Source organism: Rhinatrema bivittatum, chromosome 8 (genome assembly GCF_901001135.1).
Source record: "Rhinatrema bivittatum chromosome 8, aRhiBiv1.1, whole genome shotgun sequence".
NCBI lineage: Eukaryota > Metazoa > Chordata > Amphibia > Gymnophiona > Rhinatrematidae > Rhinatrema > Rhinatrema bivittatum.
The window spans coordinates 206,220,026-206,243,346 of record NC_042622.1 but is presented as its reverse complement, the minus strand read 5'-3'; the positions used below and the strand labels follow the sequence as shown (position 1 = coordinate 206,243,346).

Here is a 23,321-nt window from a genome sequence, read left to right as displayed (position 1 = left end):
TTTTTTCTAGTGTAAGCCAATTTGGCGTACAATTGAAATCTTCATCATATAAAAGCTACCGGGATCCAAATCTTAAAAGAAATGAGTAGTTGGCAATTTACAAAATCAGGGAAACCCACCTCTCCCCTTTCCTTGGAAAGATTACATCTACGAAGCGCTATACATGGAGGCTGCTTTTTCCTTAAAAATTAAGATATTCTATCAGTTTTGCCAGAAAAAGAGAGGGAGACGTATGCTTAGAGTATAACTGCTTTGCGGAGTCTCCCCCACCAGGCTGGGTATAATGGGGACCAGCGCTAAAAGCTTATTTGCGCTTTGTTGCAGCCATCTTAGCCAGGTCAGGCCCAGTCACACATTTTTTCCCCTCAGATATAATTGGCAGCTGTAAAAATTTCGATGGACGATCAATCAGTCTTGGGAATTTGGAAATGGGCGTGAAGGGACACGTTGTGTGCACTTTCCACTTCAAACGGCCCTGCAAGTTTCATGTGCGATATTCTGGGCACTGTACCTCCCTCCGGTATACGCAGAAGATGGATATTATTGCGTCGGCTGCGATTTTCTGAGCTCCTCAATATCCTTCCGGAGGGACTCAATCTCAGTTTTGTACTTTCTCTCACTTTATCAGGTATTTCATCTAATTCAGCAAGCGGGATTTCCTATCTTCCCACAGCGACTTGCAGGGAGGTCAACGGATTTGCAAACTTTTCTGGATCAGACTTGACATCTCTAGTAGTTTGAAAGTGTAACCCCATTAGCTCGTCTGTATCGTGCAATCCCGTCAGGACTGAGTCCCCGCCCTGCAGCCAGTTTCATTTTATCTGTTTCGGGGGTTGCAGGATCCTGCCTGAGGCGTTTTACTCCAGTATTATAATTTAGTTCAGGTTTTCCTTATGCTTAGAGCCCGTTATAAGATCTTGGGAGGCAGTTAGGGTAATGATGAGAAGTTGGATGCTGCTGAGACCGGAGTTATGCGTCCATCTTGTGTCAGTTCCACAAGGAGCTCTCAGGATGGGCGTCCAGAGAAAACTTTACTGCGGCTATTCTTCAAAACAAATTTGTGGCAGTATACATAGGGCAGATCATTGACTCGGTTGTCCTTTATCTGAGCAAATTTCCCCTCCGTGGATAGGTCATGGAAAAGTAAAGCTTTCCCAGACGGGCAGGGGTTTTCTAGTATTGGGCAGAACTCAATTTTCAACATAGTGGCAGGTCAAACAGAACATCAGACGCTGCACGGCTGCCAAATGAACCTCTCTTCCCCAGAGCGAGGACCCTAAATGGGGTTCTCCAGATGAAAGAAAAAAAAATCTTACAGTTCTCCTTTTTAGGTGAGACTTGGGATCTTTTGGATGAAAGGGCCACGGGGCAAGGAGCAATCAGCTCTTCCAGGTTTCCCCCACTCTAGGGCAGGAAGTCTATCAGCAAAAATCTTGCTCCCAGGTCCATAAAAAGCAAAATCCTTTTTTTTACACAAATGTCCAGAATTGGAACCGTCCTGCAGGAGGTCGTCATCAGCCACCACCCGCAGATTGTGCCGTGGGCTGGGAAGAGTCTTCCCCAGGCTGGCCAACCCGGGCAAGAGGCTTCTGCATAGTTCCTTCCTGGGCCAGGAACCAGGGGACTTGCAAGAAGCTCCAAAGACAAAAATCTCAGGAACACAAAAGTGGAGACAGGCCAACTGCACAGGTGGTGAATCGGAAGAGATGGTCTTCCAGCTGTCCTGCAGGCCCATCTAAGAAGGCAGCTCACCGGTGTTGAGCACCCGCTTTCCTAACGCGCACCCAGCCGCCTCTCCTGGGCGGGCGATCGAATATGTAAATGAGGGGGTCCTGCTGAAAGGGAGGCGCTAGGGACAAATGTGAGCTCCTGGCGCCTCCTTGGCAGGAGGCGCCCAGGAGAGGTGACTGTCAGCGGGTTAGGAAAACGGCCGCTCGGTTTTACAAGCATCCCTTTTCCTAACCTGACCACCGGCACCCTCTTTCTGTCCATTTTGTTCCTCCGACCCTAATATCGCCACAATATTAAGTCCGAGGATGTACAGAAAAGCAGTATTTTCTGCTTTTCTGTACACTTTTTTTTTTTTGTGGGCTGCTCAGAAATGAATGCCTACTCTGGGCAGGAGTTAATTTCTGAGGGTAAAAATATGTGGGTTGGATGCATCTTTTTTTCTTTTTTATTTAAATTTAATTGAGGCAGAATAGCTAATGGCATCATCGACATGCATTTGCAGGGGGGTTGGAAGCGTTAATCCCCTTATGAAATAAGAGGTGGTGGACGCGCATCCAAAACCCACGCCCAACTGTGGATTAAACAGTGCGCTCGGCTGAGCATGTACGGTATTGGATCAGCCTGCTGGAATGCAGGCAGTGAGGCCTGGTCCCTAGAGTAGGCAAAACCACAAGTCCAGAGTGTATGACTCAGCCTGCTTTGTGCAGACAGGGACCACTCCAGCTGCTCGGGGGAGGTGCTAGACTCAGCCTGCTTTGTGCAGACAGGGACCACTCCAGCTACTCGGGGGAGGTGCTAGACTCAGCCTGCTTTGTGCAGACAGGGACCACTCCAGCTGCTCGGGGGAGGTGCTAGACTCAGCCTGCTTTGTGCAGACAGGGACCACTCCAGCTGCTCGGGGGAGGTGCTAGACTCGGCCTGCTTTGTGCAGACAGGGACCACTCCAGCTGCTCGGGGGAGGTGCTAGACTCGGCCTGCTTTGTGCAGACAGGGACCACTCCAGCTGCTCGGGGGAGGTGCTAGACTCGGCCTGCTTTGTGCAGACAGGGACCACTCCAGCTGCTCGGGGGAGGTGCTAGACTCAGCCTGCTTTGTGCAGACAGGGACCACTCCAGCTGCTCGGGGGAGGTGCTAGACTCGGCCTGCTTTGTGCAGACAGGGACCACTCCAGCTGCTCGGGGGAGGTGCTAGACTCGGCCTGCTTTGTGCAGACAGGGACCACTCCAGCTGCTCGGGGGAGGTGCTAGACTCGTCCTGCTTTGTGCAGACAGGGACCACTCCAGGTGCTCGGGGGAGGTGCTAGACTCAGCCTGCTTTGTGCAGACAGGGACCACTCCAGCTGCTCGGGGGAGGTGCTAGACTCGGCCTGCTTTGTGCAGACAGGGACCACTCCAGGTGCTCGGGGGAGGTGCTAGACTCAGCCTGCTTTGTGCAGACAGGGACCACTCCAGCTGCTCGGGGGAGGTGCGGTTCCACAAATAGTAAGCCCCTCTGTCCATAGCCCCAGTGCCAATCCCTAGGATTTAGGAAATCTAGTGGTGAACCCAAAGGGTCGCCTCACAGAAAACCTGTACAAGAAAACGCATGCGTAAAAAGTCCTAGAGGACCTTTACCCCGGGGATTATATTTTAAGGACCAAGCACGAGCTTTTCAATGCCTTTTAGACAAGGGTTTTGTTTTTTAGGGTTTTTTTTCTGTGAAATATTTTACCTTCCAGAATCTGCAGGAAATTATTGCAGCTTACAGCTTTGTTTTAATAAAGAGTAAATGGACTTGAAACCATATTTGCTTTTTTTTTTTTTTATTCTGCTATGTCTGATCCTTAAATCTGGCTCTGGTGGTGCCGATTCATTAAGCTGCACTATTTTAGGAAGATTACGTTTTTTTTTGCAAAATTTATTCCAAAGATGGATTCTGTTCCTCGGTGTTTTCTTGGCAAAGTAAGTCCCCTGACGCTTTTGTTTCTTCTGGCACCTAGGGATTCCTTCAGAAGTACGGGTATCTGGAGAGCGAAGTGCATAGGGGCCCCAAGTCTGTACAATTCACGGAGGCACTGAGGTAAGTTGGGCTGTTAGCGGTCACATCCATTGGATCTTGAAAGGAAATAAATCACAGTCTGGTGTCACCGTTTCAGGCGGGTGAAGCCAAGGAGCCTGACCCGGTTCTGGTTTTGCCTCCATCACGTTCACAAATCGGAACTACGAGTCCATGCACGCAGCGGGGCAAAGTTACAACCGGATCAGCCTCTTTGGGTCGACCTGGATGAGCTGGCAGCCCTTCGCACGTGGAGGCTTTGTTTCGGGGGAGGCGGTGGGAGTTGGACCTTAACCCACCCATCGCTCCCTTCTGTTTCGCCACATTGGCGAGTCGCCGCTGGATGCCGTCCGTGCAGGTTGTGCTGCTCCTTGCAGAGGGTTGCGCTGCTTGTAGTGCCCCGCGCCTTCTCCTGAAGGGATCTCCATGTGTGGGCAGCCCCCTTCCTGCCATAGCACAGGGCATCGTGTAGATCAGGGCTGGGAAATTATTATTATTTTTTTCCCTAAATGAGGGGCTGTATTAGCCCTAAAGAGCCCCTTGGGGGAAGGGGGAGTGCATTAGCTGTTTGGGGCAGGGGTCCCCTCTGAGTCCAAGGACTTGGGGTGTTTTGGGGGGGGAGGGGTCCTCCCTTCAAAGTCAGCCCTGTATTTTGACCTAGCAGATGGAGGGAACCAAAAGTGGTGACCCTCCCGGCCTTACACAGGCAGCCGGGCAGTGAGGCACGGGGCTCTGGGTGCCTGCCCCTGCTGACTGGCTGGTGAGGCGTGGACCCCCTCCAGGTGGCGTCCCCTTCAGGCTAAGCAGTGAGGTTTGGGGGCCTCTGGTGACGCGTGATCAGGTGATGTAATGGGGCAAGGGAAGGAAAGGTGAAAAATGCAAAGGAAAGCCTTCCGGTGAAGAACAGACAGACCAGAAACCAGTGTAGTCGTCATGCAGATATCCCCAGGAAGATGTACAACATAATAATGTTTTTGAGAGCAAACGTTCACGAACTGCTCTCAGTCAAGGCTCTAATTGTTTTTACTTTTATGGAAGGGAGCTGAGGCAGTTCAGGGTGGGCTGGAAATTGCTTCTGGGGTGGTGTCTGATTTTGCTTGTACAGATAATGTCTGGGAGGGATGGGATTGCAGCAGGCAGAGAGACGTGCCTGGGGAGCCTGGCCATAGCAGAGACTGTCTGTCTGTCTGTCTGTCCCTAATGATAGCACAGAATGACTCTGTCTCTGTGCAGGTGAGTGGAACGAGTGCCCAGCGCAGCCACTGGACCTTGGAACGAATGGGTCTTGTGGGAAAGGCATTCGGCTCCCTTCAATCAGTAAGGCTGGCAAGCAGGTTTCAGGAGGCACCTTGCACACACTCTGGCTCTAGCTTGAATATGAACAGGATAATTTGCATGGGCTTTCCAGAAAACCAGACCTCTCTGTGGCCCAAAAGGGGGGACCTTACCCATCCCTGACCGAAATGAAAGTATTTATCGCTCTGAGCTTAGCAGGTTATGAACAGTTCCTGAGGGTGACCCTCTCTCTCACACCTGCATCCTCTCCTTACAGACCAGAAATGAATCCCGAACTGGAAAAGCCTCATTAAAGTCCATAACTATTTTATATCATAGGATTCCCAGCACACAGAGTCTGTTTATGGATAACATGGATGAAGGTGCTAGAAATGAACCTTAATACTTTTAAAACTTTCTGAAAACTTCTGTATTTGCCAAGCGTAGTGTTCAGATTTCTCTTTTCTTATTTTATGGTTTTACTAAAATGTAAATATCAAATTTTTAGTAATGCGCTTTTTAGCTCTCTGCATCTCGTTCCCTATTGGGGGATGAGTAGCCTCCGGTGATACAGGAAGGGAAGCCTCTGGTCTTGCCTGTCCCTGCGGACTGCAAACCCAGTCCTCCCCTTACTCCTTTTATTGAGTAACTGGGAAGGGCATGTCGTGCTCCTGCTGCTGAGGAGGAGCTGTTGTGTCGGGCTGGCATCCGCTGGGCGAGTGCTTGGTGCCAGATTCAGACAAGGCAGTAAGTCTTCTGGACAAGTGACTAGTTTTTTCTTTCTGGGCCTAACCCTTCCATCACAACGGCTTAATGCCAATTAACATGCCAGTCTGTTCTTTTTGTGTGAATTGGTTGACCGTGATAGTTTCTTGCTGCCCCTCCCAGTACTGTGGCACTGATTTTCTTTCTTGTCGTCATCCCCCCCCCCCCCTTCTAGAGAGTTCCAGTGGGTCTCCCATCTCCCAGTCAGCGGGGTGCTCGACGATGCCACGTTCCACCAGATGGGTAAGCCACGCTGTGGCGTCACAGATGCCAAAAGCCATGGCCAGTGGGCAGTACGGAAGAATGCCCTGTTTGCCGGGAGAGGCTCCAAGACTAGACGAAAGAAACGCTACTCAAGCTTCTACCAAAGTAGGTTTTTGTGTGTGTGTGTTCTTCCACCCTTCTGAGTAAACTTGTAGGGCACAGCAGGACCCAAGGCAGCTGGACAGTGTGACGTCTGGGGGCTGATCTCCCTTCCCAATGTGTATAGGGATTGCACGCAGCAGAGATTGCTATAGCACAGCTGTAATTATGCCTGGCCAAAGGCTGGTCAGGTTCCCAGGACTGCCAAATCCTGTCTTTCCTATACAAGAGCTTGATTTGATGTTTTCCTCCTAAAGTTACATGGAGCCATCTTCTGGGCAGATGTTACAGCATCTGGCTCCATGGAGTGCCTGAGGTGCCTCCGGTCCAGCGTCTCGCGTGGTGGCATCATAATGTTGCTGGTTTTACTACACTTAGGCAGCAAGGCATGCCCACGATCACACAGAGAGCCTAATTTACTGAGGATCTTCTCCCATTCTTTGTCTGGGAGCGGGTGGAAGAGCTCGGTGAATCGGGCTCAAAGTCTGTGACAGAACCAGGATTAGAATTCAGGTTCCTGACTGTAAACATTGCACCTCATCAGCTGATACTGGACTGTGATTAATGCTTAGGCCTTCTGCGTTAAGGGGGGGGAGGGGGGGTCTATAACGGGGATTTTCAGCCTTGTGAATGCTGGGTGTATGGCACTCACTCAGAGGGAGAAGAGGACTACGGGGAGAATAGTTTGGTTTTTTGTTTTTTTTTTTTTCAAAGCAGTCTAGCCCCTTTAAAATGGATTTGTGCGTAGGTAGTCTTGCCTGAAAATGTCCTCCTTGCCCTGGGGGGGCTTCCCTAGCCCACTTGCATATAGCCAGACTGCCCGGAGGCATTTCTGAGGGGAGACGGGGGGAGAACATAGTGCACATACGTGACATTTTCAAAAGCCCCTGACCTGTTTTACCCACCTTGGTTGCCTGCCTCAGCAGATGGGCGCTGGGCAGGAGTAACCTAGTGGTTAGAGCAGCAGCCTGCAACCCAGGGAAAACCAGCGTTCAAATCCCACTGCTGTCTCCTATTACCTTGAGCAGGTCACTTCACCCTCCTCAGGCACAAACTTAGGTTGTGAACCCTCTGGGGAGAGGGAAATACCCACAGTCCCTGAATGTAATCCACTCTGAAGTGCCAGAAAGGTGGAATATAAATGATTAAAATAAATACGTGGATGCTTTTACCACATGTGTGTGGTGCTAATTTTCAAAGAGAAAATTCCCAGTCTAGCCCTGTTTTCAGTGCTGCACGCCAGTGGAACAAAATTTTAGAAACAAAATTAAACCATCTCCTCACCTTTTCAGCCTCTGTGGGGTTCAAATGTGCAGCTGCCCTTGCTTAAAACCCGGGGAGAGAGAAACCCCTACGGCACAAACGCTGCTGAGCTGCAGTAGCGGACTCTCAGGGCGGTTAGGATATTCAAATGGAAATCTGAGAGAAGGCCCGTTTCTACCCTAAAGATCCCCGCTGCCGCTGCTGCTGCTCCTCTCTCCAGAGAGTTTGATTGGGACAAAGTCTGTTCCTCCTCTACAGAGCACAGTCAGGACAGAGCTACTCCTCTCTCTGCTGCTAGCCAGGTCCCTGTGAAAAACCAAGAAATCTGTTCTCATTCACAATAATCAAGGTCTTATTTTGGACAGAGCGCGCATTGAAGAGCAAACCCTGCAGCTGTGTTTATTAAAGACCTACGCAGGGATTGCTTCCAGTGGAAGATGTAGCAATGGGTGTAAAACTCATCCCTGGGTATTATCCAACAACAGCTAATAAACCCTCCCCCCCCCTTCCCCCTCCTCCCCTCCTCAAGCTCATAGTGCAAGGAATATTATTTCCTGTAGCAGCTCTCCTTCCAGGACATCTTGATATGAAGGATCAAGGACCCCCCACCCCCATACTAGCTAGAATGCCCCCAACATCCCTCTAGGGCAGGGGTGGCCAACTCCGGTCCTCAAGAGCCACAGACAGGCCAGGTTTTCAGCAGATCCACAATGAATATTCATGAGAGATTTGCATGCATTGCCTCCATTGTATGCAAATCTATCTCATGTATATTCGTTCCGGATATCCTGAAAACCAGGCCTCAAGGACTGGAGTCTGCCATCCCTGCCCTAGGGTATCTCCAAGGGGCTCACTAAGGGATGCTGCCGTCGGCTGTCGCCTTCTACGAGCCACGCAAAAGCAACACAGGCTGAGTAAAAAGGCCCCGTGGGTGATGTCAGCAGGCATGGCAGGGCTTTTGAGTCATCCTCAAGATGAAAACCAGCCCCAGGGCAGCTGCTGATGGCAAAAGATGTTACAAATGAGCTTCCACAGATCCTGCTTACTGGTAAGGTCAAAATTCTTGACCGTGGGGGGTGGGGTGGGACACTAAAATATGTGGCCTTGGAAGCAGAAAAAATGCATACTGCAGGGAGGCTCAGTGGCAGATTCTGTGCACTCAATCAACTTCCACATGTGTCTTTCCTTTTGAAGTGATTTGTAGGATTATGGAACTTATCAACGATCTAAATCAATGAACCATAATGATTTATACAAAGACGCTTGTTAACTATAATTGATCTTCATAATAGGCATCATCGTATAGTGCTCTGACTTTATTACTCTGCCTTTCATTTAATCATTGGTCAATGATGACCATAGTCTCACTTGTTCTTATCTTTTCAAATTTGCTCTTTTTTTTTCTCAAAATGCTCTAACAAAATCCCAACGTGATTAAAAGTTCCAACTTAGCTTAGAAGTTTGACGCCGTTAGTTTTCCATAAATATTTACGATGCCAGAAAAACTAACTGCGTCAAACGTCTAAGCTAAGTTGGAACTTTTAATCATGTTGGGATTTTGTTAGAGCATTTTGAGAAAAAAAAAAGAGCAAATTTTGAAAAAATAAGAACAAGTGAGACTATAGTCATCATTGACCAATGATTAAATGAAAGGCAGAGTAATAAGGTCAGACCACTATACAGTGATGCTTATTATGAAGGTCAATTATAGTTAACATAAGCGTCTTGTATAGATTCTGTGCACTACCATGCAAAAGGTCCCTGGTTCACTCCCTGAGTCCGCTGGGGCTGAGAATGCTGTGGAGGCAGCATTCACAGAGTGAGTTGCGGTCATTGCTCAAGGGTGACACCTAGTGGCTGGATTCAGACAGAGCCCATGATTACAGGGTTCCCCTGCAACAGTGCAGCCATGCACAGGCATTGCGATACGGCTGACACGTGGGAGATTATACACAGTGGCGAATATGGTGGCTGGGATGGGTCCCTGATTCGGTTTCAATAGGTGGGTCCTTAAATTCCTCCTTCCAGCCCTGGAATACTATTAGAGGTCTTGACACTTCTTTGCTGCTGTTGATGATTGCTTCAAGCTGGCTGTCAATTTCATTGGCTTCTCCTCTGATGGAACAGAGCCCCCAGGTCACAACCATCCGTGCTCGCACATCTGTAATAATTCTCCCCCCGAGGGAATACAGCTGTGTACAGCTGCATCTACATCATGGAAAAAATTATGGAGAGAGTAGTCAGATTCTTGGTTTTTAGACTTTATTTCTCCTTTTTTTTTTTTTTTTAAATCAGCATATTCCTGGGCTTTTTCACTTTCTTACTGCGGTTTTTACTGAATTTTACATGGAATTGTAAAGGCTTTCAAAACCTGACGGATTCTAAAACAACGTACAAAAGAACAGCTCAGAGAGAACACGACGTGCACAATTATCAAGGGCATCGGAATGGGAATGGATTTTTTTTTCCCCCAATTTTTTTATTTATCAAATTTCCATCATTATCACAAAGAACAATCGTTGCACAAGAAACATTATGAGTGATAATGATGGAAATGAAAAAAGAAAAGGAAAACATTGTTTATATTTTCCATCTGCCACTCATTCAAGAAAAATGTGTGGGAAGAGAGGAAAATAAGAGGAGAAAAGAACAATAAAGGAAAAGGCATTAGCAGTCTAAAGTTAAATTCTAACAGACGTATCAAACTCAGAGCTCTAAAGATATTATGGCTCACTTCTCTTTCTTCCATCAATAAACAGTGTAAGCTGCTTAGACAGGAAAAAAACACCTAAGAATCTGCATTTAACTTCACAATGCACCTGCCGGGCTGAAACTTCTTGGCGCGTGCCTAGAAATCCCTTCCTTCTTTCCTGCGTTAAATCTGGATAGATTCGTACTGTTTCCCCACCCCCCCCCCCACCCCAGGAAATTGTCATTCATGTGGCAGAAATATGTTCTCATGATAAAACTGAAATCTTTATCGCATATAAAGGAAACTAACAATGTAGATCTTGTGATAGTCTGACAAGGTGAGGACTCCAGAAAAGCTGTGAGATTCCCAGGGTCCAAGGAGGCTGAAATGTCCTCCACTTCAGCAACCCTGGATTTTAAAGGAAAGTTTTGAAAGAGGGAATTTGCTCAGTGGGAATCTGTAAGGTCTCCGTCAAATATATACGTAGTGTGAACCCAGGGAGCTCCCCCATCACTCTAGGAAAGTTAGTTAATCTCAAATATAAATGGTGAAGCTGATTTTCCATATCCTCAACTCTCCTGGTGAGGAAGGCCAGTTCCCGAATTACAGCAGCATTTATGTCCTTTAAATCTCGAATATCTCCTTCCCCAACTTGGATTTTCTGTAAGTATTCCTGGGAGGTACGTTGTTGATCTGAAGCCAAAAGATCCACCCTCTGAGGAACGGCCTGAATATTCAAGGAGATAGGTCCCATAGAGCTTCAAGAGTTACCACCGCTGGCTCAGTGAATGAAGAAGTATGGGGAAGCAACATCGACTCTACCCATAAGAGAAAACCGGGTGTGGATTAAGGACAGCAGCCAATTGCCCTCCACCGGCCCCTTCATGAGTGTCCTCCAACACCTCTGAAGACTCGGCTCTCACTCCGATGGAAACGCCGGCAGCCCCCTCCATGCGGGCGCTCTGGATATACATCATCGCGCAGGAGGCAGGAGTTAATTTCAGACGGCACCGGGCAAGTGTACAGAAAAGCAGAAAAAAGTCGGAGGCCCCAAAAATAAAAAATCTTCTGGGGGGAAAAAACAAAAATCTGCCTGTGGCCCGCGGGTTGGAAGACGGACGCTCAGTTTTGCCGGCGTCCGTTTTCTGAACCTGTGGCTGTCAGCGGGTTCGACAACCGACGCCGGTATAATTAAGCGTCCGCTGTCAAACCCCACTGACAACCGCCGCTTCTGCCACTAAGGAGGCGCGAGGGACCCTAGCACCTCCTTATTAGCGCGGGCCCCATTTTGAATACAAAATCGCGCGCCCAGGAGAGGGGCTTGGGCGGGCGTTGGGAGAGCGGGCGCTGGCTCTCCCGCGCAGTTTACTATAATTGGCCTGTATGTTTGTAAATGGTACAGTGAGTGCTGCTCAGCCTTCTGCTGTCTGATTCTGGCAGTGTAACCAAGGCCAGTGCAATTGGGGGTGCAACGTGCATTTGCACAGAGTGGCAGGGTCTGGGAAGAGGGAAATAGCAAAGAACAGCAGCAGCCATTGCACTGCGCCAGCTCAAAGAACCATCAGTGCTCTAAATCACTTCGTCGTCATGTTTTTGTGGCAAAAGGTACAGCTCTAGAAGTCTTCAGCCAGGCCCAGGATTCAAAGCAGGAGTTCCTGCATGCGGGGATGGAGCCAGCTTAGGCACAAGAGTTTGGAAAGGGTTTAGGGCTATGTGAGCCCCCTTGGGGGAGAAGCGGCCAAATTGAATTAAGGCAGGAAGGACCACATATGGACATAGTCCAGTTGGTTTAAGACAGGAAGCCCTTATATAGTCATAGCCCAGTTTGTTTTAAAAAGGGTCTTAACTGGCTTGAGTGGAGGAATTAAGCCCCTTATAAGTCTACAGGTTTTAAGTCCGACTCCATCACGCCCAGGCGCTGAAGGAAACTCTTATCTCTACCTGAAATGTCTGTTTCTGCAGACTCATTGGCTTTGCTGAAGAAGAAAGGAGCCAGGTTGCAGGTTGTAAGACATCCCTGACTTTTAGGGATTGTCCCTGAATTTAGAAGCTTGTTCCCGAAAATCTCTTGTAATTGTGCTTGTGTCTCCCAGTCCTAACCTGTGCAGCGAACTGTTTGTAGACAGCTCAAGAAGATTCTCATTCATGTTTTCTAGAATTCCAGATTTTTCAGTGATGCTGTCAATAAATGGTAGGGATGTTCATTTGTTTAAAAATAAATGGCAATCCAAACCAAAAATGAGCATTTTTGCTCCATTTCGTTAAATCCAAAACTAATCAAAATGACCCCAACCACCACTCACCCCCCCCCCCCCCCCCCCAAAAAAAAATTTAACTTTTAATCATTATGGAAAATTTTGTGTGCTATTTGTCAAAAAATTTCAAAGCAAAATTAAATGAAAAAACAAAACCTCTGAAACAAAATTTAGGCCAAAAATAAAATAAACTAACAAACAAATTTTGGCCATGCACATCCCTATTACATGGATTAAAAAATCACTGTTTCTGTGGATCTTTACTTTTTAAGATTTAGGGGAAAATGTTGCAAGTTGGACTCCAAACTTACCAATATTCTTTAATATTTTTAATATTTTCTTTTTCTCCTTTATCCAGAGCTTTAATTTTCTTCACCGAACTCTGAGCTGTGGAAATGAAACAAAATTTTCACACCAAGCTAGAGTTTTCCACAACGTTTTTTCTAAATGCTGCTATTTTGTTATGCAAGGTAAATGTGTTGTATCCCTGAATCTGAGGGTTCAAGTCATTGGTTTTATACAAAATGTCACAAAGAGAGGCTAATCTGCAAATTCATGCATCATCATTAAAATGCTGTATGACTTCAGATTTCATATCCGAGAGAGAGAATGTCGCAACTCAACAGGCGATTCGACAGCCACTGAACTTCAGTGTGAAGTAGCGAGGTGTTATGTTCGGATCCCTTATCACGACACGACGACCGGAGAAGATGTGAATTTAATGTTTCCATTTTTGAGGTTGACTGTTTTCCTAGCATACAGTTTAAATCTTCAATCATTCACTTTACAGTCAGTGCCTCTCTGAAAGATTTATAGCCTTTGAGCAAGTGACAAGATCCCCTTCTTTAACTATTACTGCTGCTATACCATCTGTTCCCTAAACTCCTCTTGTTTTGTTTGGAAGTCATGTGTTAATTCCCGCATTCTTTGCTTGCCTTCATCATCGATGTATCCGACGGACAGTAGTGCACAGTTGGAAACATCCATAGATTCATCCAAGGGCAACAGAATATCTTTGTCGTCCCGTCCACCCCCATTAAAAACCTACCAAAGTCCTTCTTCAGAGGCTTCTACGAAAACTAAAAAGTCATGGGATAGGAGGCGATGTCCTTTCGTGGATTACAAACTGGTTAAAAGACAGGAAACAGAGAGTAGGATTAAATGGTCAATTTTCTCAGTGGAAAAGGGTAAACATTCGGTGGAGTGCCTCAGGGATCTGTACTTGGACCGGTGCTTTTCAATATATTTATAAATGATCTGGAAAGGAATTTGATGAGTGAGGTTATCAAATTTGCAGATGATACATTACAGGAGGACCTTGCAAGACTGGAAGTTTGGGCAAGTTGATGCAAGGTGTTGCATATAGGGAAAAATAACCCTTGCTGTAGTTACACGGTGTTAGGTTCCATATTAGGAGCTACCGCCCAGGAAAAAGATCTAGGCATCATAATGGATAATACTTTAAAATTGTCGGCTCAGTGTGCTGCAGCAGTCAAAAAAGCAAATAGAATGTTAGGAATTATTAGGAAGGGAATGGTGAATAAAACAGAAAATGTCATAATGCCTCTATATCGCTCCATGGTGAGACCGCACCTTGAATACTGTGTACAATTCTGGTCGCCGCATCTCAAAAAAGATATAGTTGAGATGGAGAAGGTACAGAGAAGGGCAACCAAAATGATAAAGGGGATGGAACAGCTTCCCTATGAGGAAAGGCTGAAGAGGTTAGGGCTGTTCAGCTTGGAGAAGAGACGGCTGAGGGGGGATATGATAGAGGGCTTTAAGATCATGAGAGGTCTTGAACGAGTAGATGTGACTCGGTTATTTACACTTTCGAATAATAGAAGGACTAGGGGGCATTCCATGAAGTTAGCAAGTAGCACATTTAAGACTAATCGGAGAAAATTCTTTTTCGCTCAACGCACAATAAAGCTCTGGAGTTTGTTGCCAGAGGATGTGGTTAGTGCAGTTAGTGTAGCTGGGTTCAAAAAAGGTTTGGATAAGTTCTTGGAGGAGAAGTTCATTAATGGCTGTTAATCAAGTTTACTTAGGGAATAGCCACTGCTATTAATTGCATCAGTAGCATTGGATCATCTTAATGTTTGGGTACTTGCCAGGTTCTTGTGGCCTGGTTTTGGCCTCTGTTGGAAACGGGATGCTGGGCTTGATGGACCCTTGGTCTGACCCGGCATGGCAATTTCTTATGTTCTTATGTAAGCACCATCCCTTATGGCCCCCTTCCCTGTCCCTTCTTGTCCCCGCACTGCTTCTTCCCCCCCTCCCTGCAAATCATCCCCCTGATGCCTTTTTTCTCTCTCCTACATCTCCCTGCCCAGCCAGCGTTCACATTGCCCTGTCCTCCTGGCTTCCAGTCAACAGAAAAGCCTCTGTATAGACCCAGGCACTCCCTCCTCCTTACCAGCCACCACATTTTGGCCTGCAGGTAATGGCAGGAAGCAGTGGGAGGAGGAGGAGGCAGCTCCAATTCCATGCTTCTCTCTCCTCCATTCTTTGCCGTGGCTGCGCCAGCAAAGCCCAGAGATGAAGCCGGAGCCACGGGGCTTCCAACTTACTACCCCTGCCAAAACCCTGATGGCCCAGCCCTTTCTACTACCTATGGACAGGGCCGGCGGAAGCACTAGGCGAACTAGGCGATCGCCTAGGGCGCTGAGCATTAGGGGGCGCCGAGCCGCTGATGGCCAATGGCCGCCGGTGGACGTCATCCCAATGGCGGCTGAGCGGTGAACTCAATGCAGGAGCTTCTCCTCCTTCCTGCCTGCGCGGCCCCGGAAGAAAAATGTTGCCGGAGCCGCGCGGGCAGGAAGGAGGAGGAGCATCAGCCGCGTGCAGAAGAGGATCAGCGCGGCTCGAGAAGACCGGGGCCGCTGCAGAGCCCATCCTGCAGTGGCCCGTGAAGAGGAAGCCCAGAGGTGAGAGAGAGACTGAGGGTTTGTACAGTGTGTATGTGTGCGTGTATGAGATGAGTTGAGAGACTGTGTGTGTGGGAGTGAAGGTTGCTGGCAAAAGAAAGAGAGGGGGTCTCTGCCTTTAGTGTGTGCATGTGTATGAATGGGAGTCTGCCTGGGGGTGTATGTGTGTGAATGCATGGATGCCTGCCTGGGGGTGTATGTGTGTGAATGCATGGGTGCCTGCCTGAGGGTGTGTCTGTGTATGAGAATGAATGGGTGTCTTCCTGGGGTTTGTATGTGTGAGAATAGGTGCCTGCCTGTTTGTGGTGTATGTGTGTGTGTGAGAATAAATTGGTGCCTGCCTGGGGGTCTGTGTGTGTGAGAATGAATGTGTGCATGCCTGGGGGATGGGGAGGGAGTGGTGTGAAAATGAATGGGAGCCTGCCTGGGGTTCAGTGTGAGAATGACTAGGAGCTTGCCTGTGTGTGTCTGTGTGTGTGTCTGTGTGAGAACGAGTGGGAGCTTGCCTGGGAGTGTGTGTTTGTTTGTATGTGAGGGAGCCAGTGAGAGTGAGAGCATGAGTGTGTATGAGAAAATCCAGGGGAGTAAGAGTTTGTGTGGGGGTGTGTGTGGAGGGGGAGAGAGTGCCTTAGAGCCTGAGTGTGTCAGTGTCTGTGAGAGCGAGAGGTTATGGTTGGGTATAAGAGCATGAATGTGTATGTATGTGACAGTGTATGTGTGAGAGAGAATGGACATGTGAGTATGTGTGAGAGAGAGAGGATAACCTCCTAATCCTCGACAATATCAGGGTGACTGGAAATCAAGAGCTCCCATGTATGGACAGCAGGGGCTTTTTAAAATCCTTATTAGTTTTAATTATTGTGTGTTATTTGATATATGTACTGTTTTGAAATATTTTATTGGTGTTTGGGAAATTGTAAAAAATGATATGATTTTAATTAATAGAAATTCTATTTATCAGTAGTTTTAAAATATTCTTTTATTAGTATGGTTTTACTATTATAACTGATGCTTTATGTTTCTTGATTTTATTTGTTTTATGAGGAATGGTTGTTCTGTTTTTCCATTGTTAATACACAGTCTGGCTTCTTGGGGTTTCCATTTCAGTTTTTTCTAATTTGTGCTCCTTTATTTTGTATTCTGTATTTGGTGAGGGTCTGTCTCTGCTCTGTGTGTGTGACCATGATGAGAGATTCTGCTATCATATAGTGTCTGTATAGAGATCTATAGCAATCGGGTTTGTTTTGTTTCCTCAGTAGGTGGTGTATTGGTATTCTAGGACCCAGTGTAATATTTACCCTTGCTTATTCACAGGTAGGGTTATTGTTGTTTGAGTCCTTGGTGTTATTACTGTTATGTTACGATGGGATTGCAGTATAGATTTTAAGTGTCTTTTTTGCGGGGTTTTGTGTTAGTTCACAATGTGTCTGGCAGTGGAAGGTGTTTGTGCTGCTGTTACTGTGAGGTGACACCAGAATTTGAAAATATCTTTTAGTATGATGAGCTGTAAGGGAAACATCCAAGCTCCATTGTTTGGGGGAATTTCAGTGGATGCACAGAGTTACAGAACTGGAGGTGCAGGATTTGTATTGACATTCTGTCCCTTCCTATATATTCCAGACTTCACTCTCATAATCATATAGAATTAGTTGAATGAGGCTATCAAATAATTTTATAGTAGTTTTACTAGAAGTGTGAAACTGGCCAGCTTTTTAAAATAATGCAGAGGACCCTTTGGACTTTTTTTAACAACACTTTTTTTTATAACCAGTTTTAAAGCAGGATCCATGCTATAGAGGTGGGTGTGATGAAGAAATGTCATTTTGGCTCCCCCCCCCACCCAAAACAAATTCTTCTGTCTAGAGATGCCACTGATTTTCTGTGGCACACAAATGCATTGGCCCCTGGGCGCTGGAGACCCTTGGTGCGCCACTGGGTGCGAGCCATATGGGGCCGCAAGTGGTGGCAAAGAGGAGTGGAGATTTGGCGGCCGCAAGCAGTGCCCAATCTGCTCGCGACCCAGAAAACCCCAGTCAGCGGGCGTGATTGAGAATGAGGTAGGAGTCGGGGCCGAGACCGGGGGGGGGGGGTTGCAAGGAAGAAGGCTCGCCTAGGGCGCCAAATCCCCTTGCACCGGCCCTGCCTATGGAACCATCTGTTTGTAAAGTAAGCTAGCTGTTCTGGATGACTTCTTTCTGAAATGTGTTTAATTACGTCTTCCACCATGTCATCAGTTCCTTTTGCCCTGCTGTCATTTGATTGTGGGACGATTTTAATTCTATCTACTTCTGTTTTGCCAAGCACAATTTCAGTAATTCTGATAGCAGCAGGGATGATGAGGTTCCCAGCAGTGGTGTGTGATTTATTCAGTTTTGCCAGCATGTCCGCGATAACAAATGAGACTGGTAGAGCTTGTTTAGGATTGCAGGCTACAGTTTCATAGCAGCACAGTTTTTTTTAATTTTCACGTCGTCTTGTGAATTAAACCTATTGATTTGTCCTTCAGATCAGGATGTTCAGCATGAAGGTGCCGATTTCAAAAGGGAAGGCTTCCTACCATGGTCAGACAACGTCTGGCTGCAGATCGCAGCAAACCTCTATCATAATCCCGAAAGCCCGGTAACTGGCATCGTAGCTATGTGCTTTATGAACCTGTATAGATTTTGCGTTTTCTTATCCACATGTTCCACTGGTGCCCACACTTGGCTGTGGAGTTGTCTTCTGTTTGTTTTGTGACCTGGCAGTTTTGGACTTCCGGCTCAGCTGGAACCAGGCCTGGGATCCAGTACACACGATGCAGTGTGCAGGTTCCTTACCTTCACAGCTTTTCCTGCGTTTAACGTTTGCCAGAGCCTAGCTATCAAATTGTTACTATGGAAAAAAACAAAACAGAAATAACTTCAGTTTGTAGATATGCTAAGGGAAAAGCTTCCTCCGGCTCTTGTTTTAATATCAACAGTGCCATGGAAAAATGGGAGTCTGCTATTGCTGACACTTTAGACATTGTTGCACCCCATGACTTGATGTATAGAGGCATCGCATTCAGTTTGCGAAATGGTTTAATGAAAGCCTACGTAATTCACCTCGCCTCTAAGGAGGCATGAAAGACAGTGTCGGCGTTCCCAGGCATCTGAGGCCTTGCAGGCCTATAGGTCTCAGCTAGAATCTGCTAGAAAACAATGTGCCCTAGCCAAGAGAGGTTTTTATTACGCCCAACTGCGTAAAGCAGGAAATAAACCAAGGGATCTTTTTCATCTTGTAAAGAGGGACTTTTTCCACTGTGCCTGATATTGTTAGTTTCCTTTCCTGTGATTTTTCACAGAAGGTTGCAAAAATCCAGACTATACCTTCTAATGGCAAAAGCTGGCTCTTGGGTGCGTTGGAACCTGTTCAGATAAGAAGGGACACATTTGAGCTTGTCCCTCAAGTTGAAGTAATAACTGCTCTGCATTCTTCCTCTTGTCCTTTGGATGTTTGCCATTCGTCGCTTTTGAGGGGGCTAAAAGATCTTATCACCCCTACCTTAACATCTCCCTAACCGAGGGTTTACTACCCAGATCAGTAAAGCGTGCTTCTGTCCGCCCATTGTTAAAGAAGCCTGAGATGGATATAAATGATCCCCCAAGTCATCATCCAATCTCTTCTTTCTCTTTCCTTGCAAATATTACTGAAAGAGCCATCTTGAAACAACTTGATTTGAGACCATCAGATGCTGGAACAGTTTCAGTTCAGTTTTGGAAGGGGCTGAACACTGAGATATGTTTAGGAGGGGTTTTAATGCTGGGTGGGGGTTTGTTTTGGTTGTTTTGGACATCTCTGCCAACTGTGTTCTGTTGTACAGGCTACATGAGTGCGGGATCTTTGGCACTATCTTGAGCTGGTTTGCATCCTCTCTCTCTCTCTCTCTCTGATAGAGCTCCCAGAGTATCCATTGGCTCTAATATCTCAGTAACACCTGGTGTCTCCCAGGGCTCGACCTTATCAACCATGCTCTTTAATATCTATTTGGTCTCCCCCTTTGCACACTGCTGGCCAGGCTCTCTGCGGGATATCGCATTCACATGGGTGATATTCAGGTTTTTTTTATTCCTATTGCATTTTCCTGGTCTTCTACCTTCTGGCTTACTCTCCATTTGCCTCTCTGCCATTAAACAATGGTTAGGCCGTAATGGACTATCCCCGAATGTAGAAAAAACTGAGGTCATGGTGCTGAGGAGACACACCATGACCTCAGCAATTTCCGATAGTCTGGCTTGTTTTTATTTTGAAAATTCCAGTGGCTGCTCAAGTCAAATTCATGGGGATTATTTCAGGCAGGGAGCTTTCTGAGTCAGCGCAGGTTGGTGCTGCAGTTAAATCCAGCTACTATAAGCTTCGTCTTTCAAGGCCTCCGAAGAAGCTTTCACTAAATATGATTTTCATGCGGTCATGTGAGCCACGATCCCCCCCCCCCCCCCCCCCAGTTTAGATCATTGCAGTGCTTTATATATTGGTCTACCTGCGTAGGCACTATGTGCTTTCCAGCTGCTACAAAATTCCACCACCTGGTTAATTACTGGACTTAATAAGAGAGCACATGTTTTGCCAACAATTTGACTTTCGCTGGCTAGCAGGCGAGATGAGAGTCCACCTTAAGCTTTAAAATGACGTGTATGGAGAAAGTCCCCTCAACTCGCAGTCCATCCTCCGTGGCTGCTCTCGAGTTATGGAACTCCCTGCCAGCAGCATTAAGAAATCTTTCACAAGGCAGCTGAAAACCTTTTTATTTCAGCTGGGGTCTTTCTTGATAATGTTTGGAGCTCAGCTGCTTTTTCAGAGGCATCATCATGGTGCCTTATTTTTATTTTTTGGTAGACCTGTGATATGTTGGGGTTTTTTTGTTGTTGTTTTGATTTGATTTAATTTTATGAATGCACTCTTTATAAGCCACTCTGCTCTAGTTATTGAGCAGCGTATACATATTTTAAATAAAATCACGCCCCAATATTGCTTGCATCCTTTTCATTGATCAAAGAGACCCTCACCTTTACTGCAACATCATTAATGAATGTAATGAGCTCAGAAACCAGGGCAAATGTTAGGCAAGTGGTGCAGGAGGTCGTGGTGAGGCAGTTGTCGTGCCCGCCTGAAACCAACGTGCGCCCACCCGCCCGCCGGCTCCCGCCGCCGCCGCCACCGCCTGGATGAACGGGCGCCCGCCCGCCGGCCGCCTGGACCCAACGCGCGCCCACCCGCCCGCCGGCTCCCGCCGCCGCCTGGATGACCGCACGCCTGGGGGATTCGGAAAGTGACAGGAAAGTGACAGGTATTTATACATATTTTTGTTTTTTTACACTTTACGCTGCAAATATATATATATAGAGGTCGTCCATGGTACATTCCGCTATGTAGCTGTTCGAACACCACACTAACACCAGGTAGAGGGTAGGCGGTAAACTAACAGGTTAAGGCCACGGCAAAATAGCGGGTTACTAAGGAGATAATCTGAGCGCGCGTCACAGTATCGGAGGGGAATAGCTAATTCCTTCATTAAACAGCTAATTTGTTCATTTACACATCATATACATGCTGGGTGCGGAAAGGGTTATGCGTCTGTTTTAAGAAGCGCTAAGGACGCGTGAAACTGGAGACTGTATAGCAGGATCGCCTTACGCGTCCGAATTGTGCGCCCTCAGCGTGTTACGGACGGGAAATCTTCAACCGCACGTTACAGTATCGATCTGTTGATTAATAAATTAATGTGCTTTTTCATAGTAAGGTTCTCATCGAGCTGGATACCTAAATCCCATACTTGGTTTGAGGGATTAATTTGAAAATTACCCAGGTCTAGAGTCAGTGGTTTAGCTATCGATGAGTTTCTACTTAACCAAATTATTTCAGTCTTTTTAGAGTTTAATGTTAGTTTAAGTTGTGATAGTTCCTGCTGTATTGCTTTCTTATAGGTTAAAAGTGTTGATGCTGTATTTTCAAATGATTTGGAGAATGGGATGTAAAATTGCATGTTGTCCGCGTACAGGAAGAATGTGATTCCTAAATCCACCAGTAATTTGCACAGTGGGAGCAGGTAGCAATCGACTTACTGAGAGTGCAGAGCCTTCAGGGACCCCCGTATCAATATGGAAAGTATCAGATATGCGATTTCCCAGTTTGACTTGGAATGTTCTGTTAGAAGTTATCAGCGTCAGTTACTGTATTTAAGTTTTATTGGGGACAGGAGTCCCTGTCCTCTTAAACTAGCCTTCTGTAAATTGGGATTTTCCTGCTTGCCTTGGGTTACAGCGTAGCCCCAGAAGGAGGGAGACCCATGCGTCCTGCACCTCAATAAATCCCATTTGTATTGATTAGGGAGGGCAGCTGTAGCCCACGTCCCTCAGGCCAGTGGATCCCTTCTGCTTTCTCTAAGTTATGAGCCGAAAGGCATTTGGAGACTCAGCAGTCACAGGGGAAGACACCCCTGCCCAGAGCATGTCGTCAGCATGGCATGTGGTGCTGTGGCACATCCTAACCGGGCTCAAAACCAAGAGCAGGAGGAGATTCGTGGGCCAGGAAAGCCTTTCCTACTAGACTGGTAACCTTGTGAAGGTTTCCTACATTGGGGAAAATGTGAAAAGAGGGCCAGAGCATGTAGCCAGCAAGTAATGGCAGGGATAGACCTGGGACTGACGTGCTGCTTCTCTTCCTACGTCCACAGTCGGCCCTCGCCGACGTTGTTCTGTTCATGTTGCCATGGGTTATCCAGGCAGAGGAGTCGGGTGCTATAAAGGTTTTCTTCTGTTTTGTGCCCATGGGGAAAATGCCTTAGTATATAAGGCTCTGAACTCATGCCGCATGTGTAGGCCGATGCAATGCCGTGTGCTCAGGCTAGCGCACAGGTTCACCCGCAGCTGGAACCCCTGATGCCACGTTGATGAGGCTATTAGTTAGTACTCGCCAGCGTAAAAAATAACCGTGCGCCCGCTGCGTACATTTTAACCTTCAAAAATTCATGCCAGCCCCAGAACTGGTGTTTAAGTCTTGAGGAGCCCCAAACGTTGAACAGAAAAGCAGAAAATACTGCTTTACTGTGGTTCCTCCGACTTAATATTGTCTAAATATTAAGTCAGAGGAACCACATAAAGCAGCAACATGGGGGGGATAAAAGCCTTGATGGTGGTCGGGTTCAGAAAATGGACGCTCAATGTACAGGCGTCCGCTTTCCTAAGCCGGGCACAGCCCCTCCTCCTGGGCGCCCGATGCTGAGGAGGCATTAGGGATGCACAGATTCCTTTTTAATGCGCCAGCTCATGGGCACTCTGCATCGCGCGCCTGGGGGAGGAGGATGGGTGCACGTTAGGACAGCGGGCGCTCGGTCATGAGCGCCTGTTTTTCGCCCGCCCGTGTTGCATTGTCCTGTTGGAATACCGCGGGTACATCCTTTTCAAAGTGCAGTCTCCAAAATGAAACAGGGTGGAGTTGGTCCAGTGGCTACTAAACTGGTGGGTGGTCTTTGTTCTAAAGCACATGGGGACAGACGTAAAGATCTAACCTGTGTACCCTACACGACAGGCGGGATAGGGAAGATAGGATAGAGATGTTAAATATCTCCAAGGTGCCTGTCTAAGGGACCTGTTTAAGGACAAAAAAAACCCAAACAAAAACCGTGCGCATGGGAGGCTGCTGCCTAGCACACTGGAAGCCTCAGTGTTGATGATGTGGTCTATTGATGTCGTTTACCTCACCCCCTCAAATGAGGAGGTGGTAAAGGGAACAAATAGAAAAAGGAAAGGGTAACCAGGGAGAGGGAATTTTCCTTATGTCTTCCTGAGCCAAATCTTTGATTTGGGGGTGGGGGGGGTTCTGGGACTGCCTAAAGGGAAATCAATATGGGAGAATCGGAGCTGCACCTCCATGCAGGCGCCGGGGCACAACCAGGACTGCGTCAGCCTGCTGAGTTGGCGGCCTTTACTCCCAGGAGCCCCTCCTCCCTGTGCTGCCTGAGCTTTCGCCCTCCTGCCAGACACCCCCCCCTCCCCT

General features: G+C 47.3%; 1 protein-coding gene across 1 annotated transcript in view; it reads left to right on the top strand.

Annotated features, from left to right (window-relative positions):
* The window catches only part of MMP28 (matrix metallopeptidase 28), a 57,840-nt gene that overhangs the window by 19,993 nt on the left and 14,526 nt on the right, over nt 1-23,321 (top strand). The window contains exons 2-3 of the mRNA XM_029612762.1: nt 3,710-3,789; nt 5,981-6,174. Of these exons, the coding sequence (XP_029468622.1) occupies nt 3,710-3,789; nt 5,981-6,174 (274 nt within the window). The remainder of the gene's footprint in view (nt 1-3,709; nt 3,790-5,980; nt 6,175-23,321) is intronic.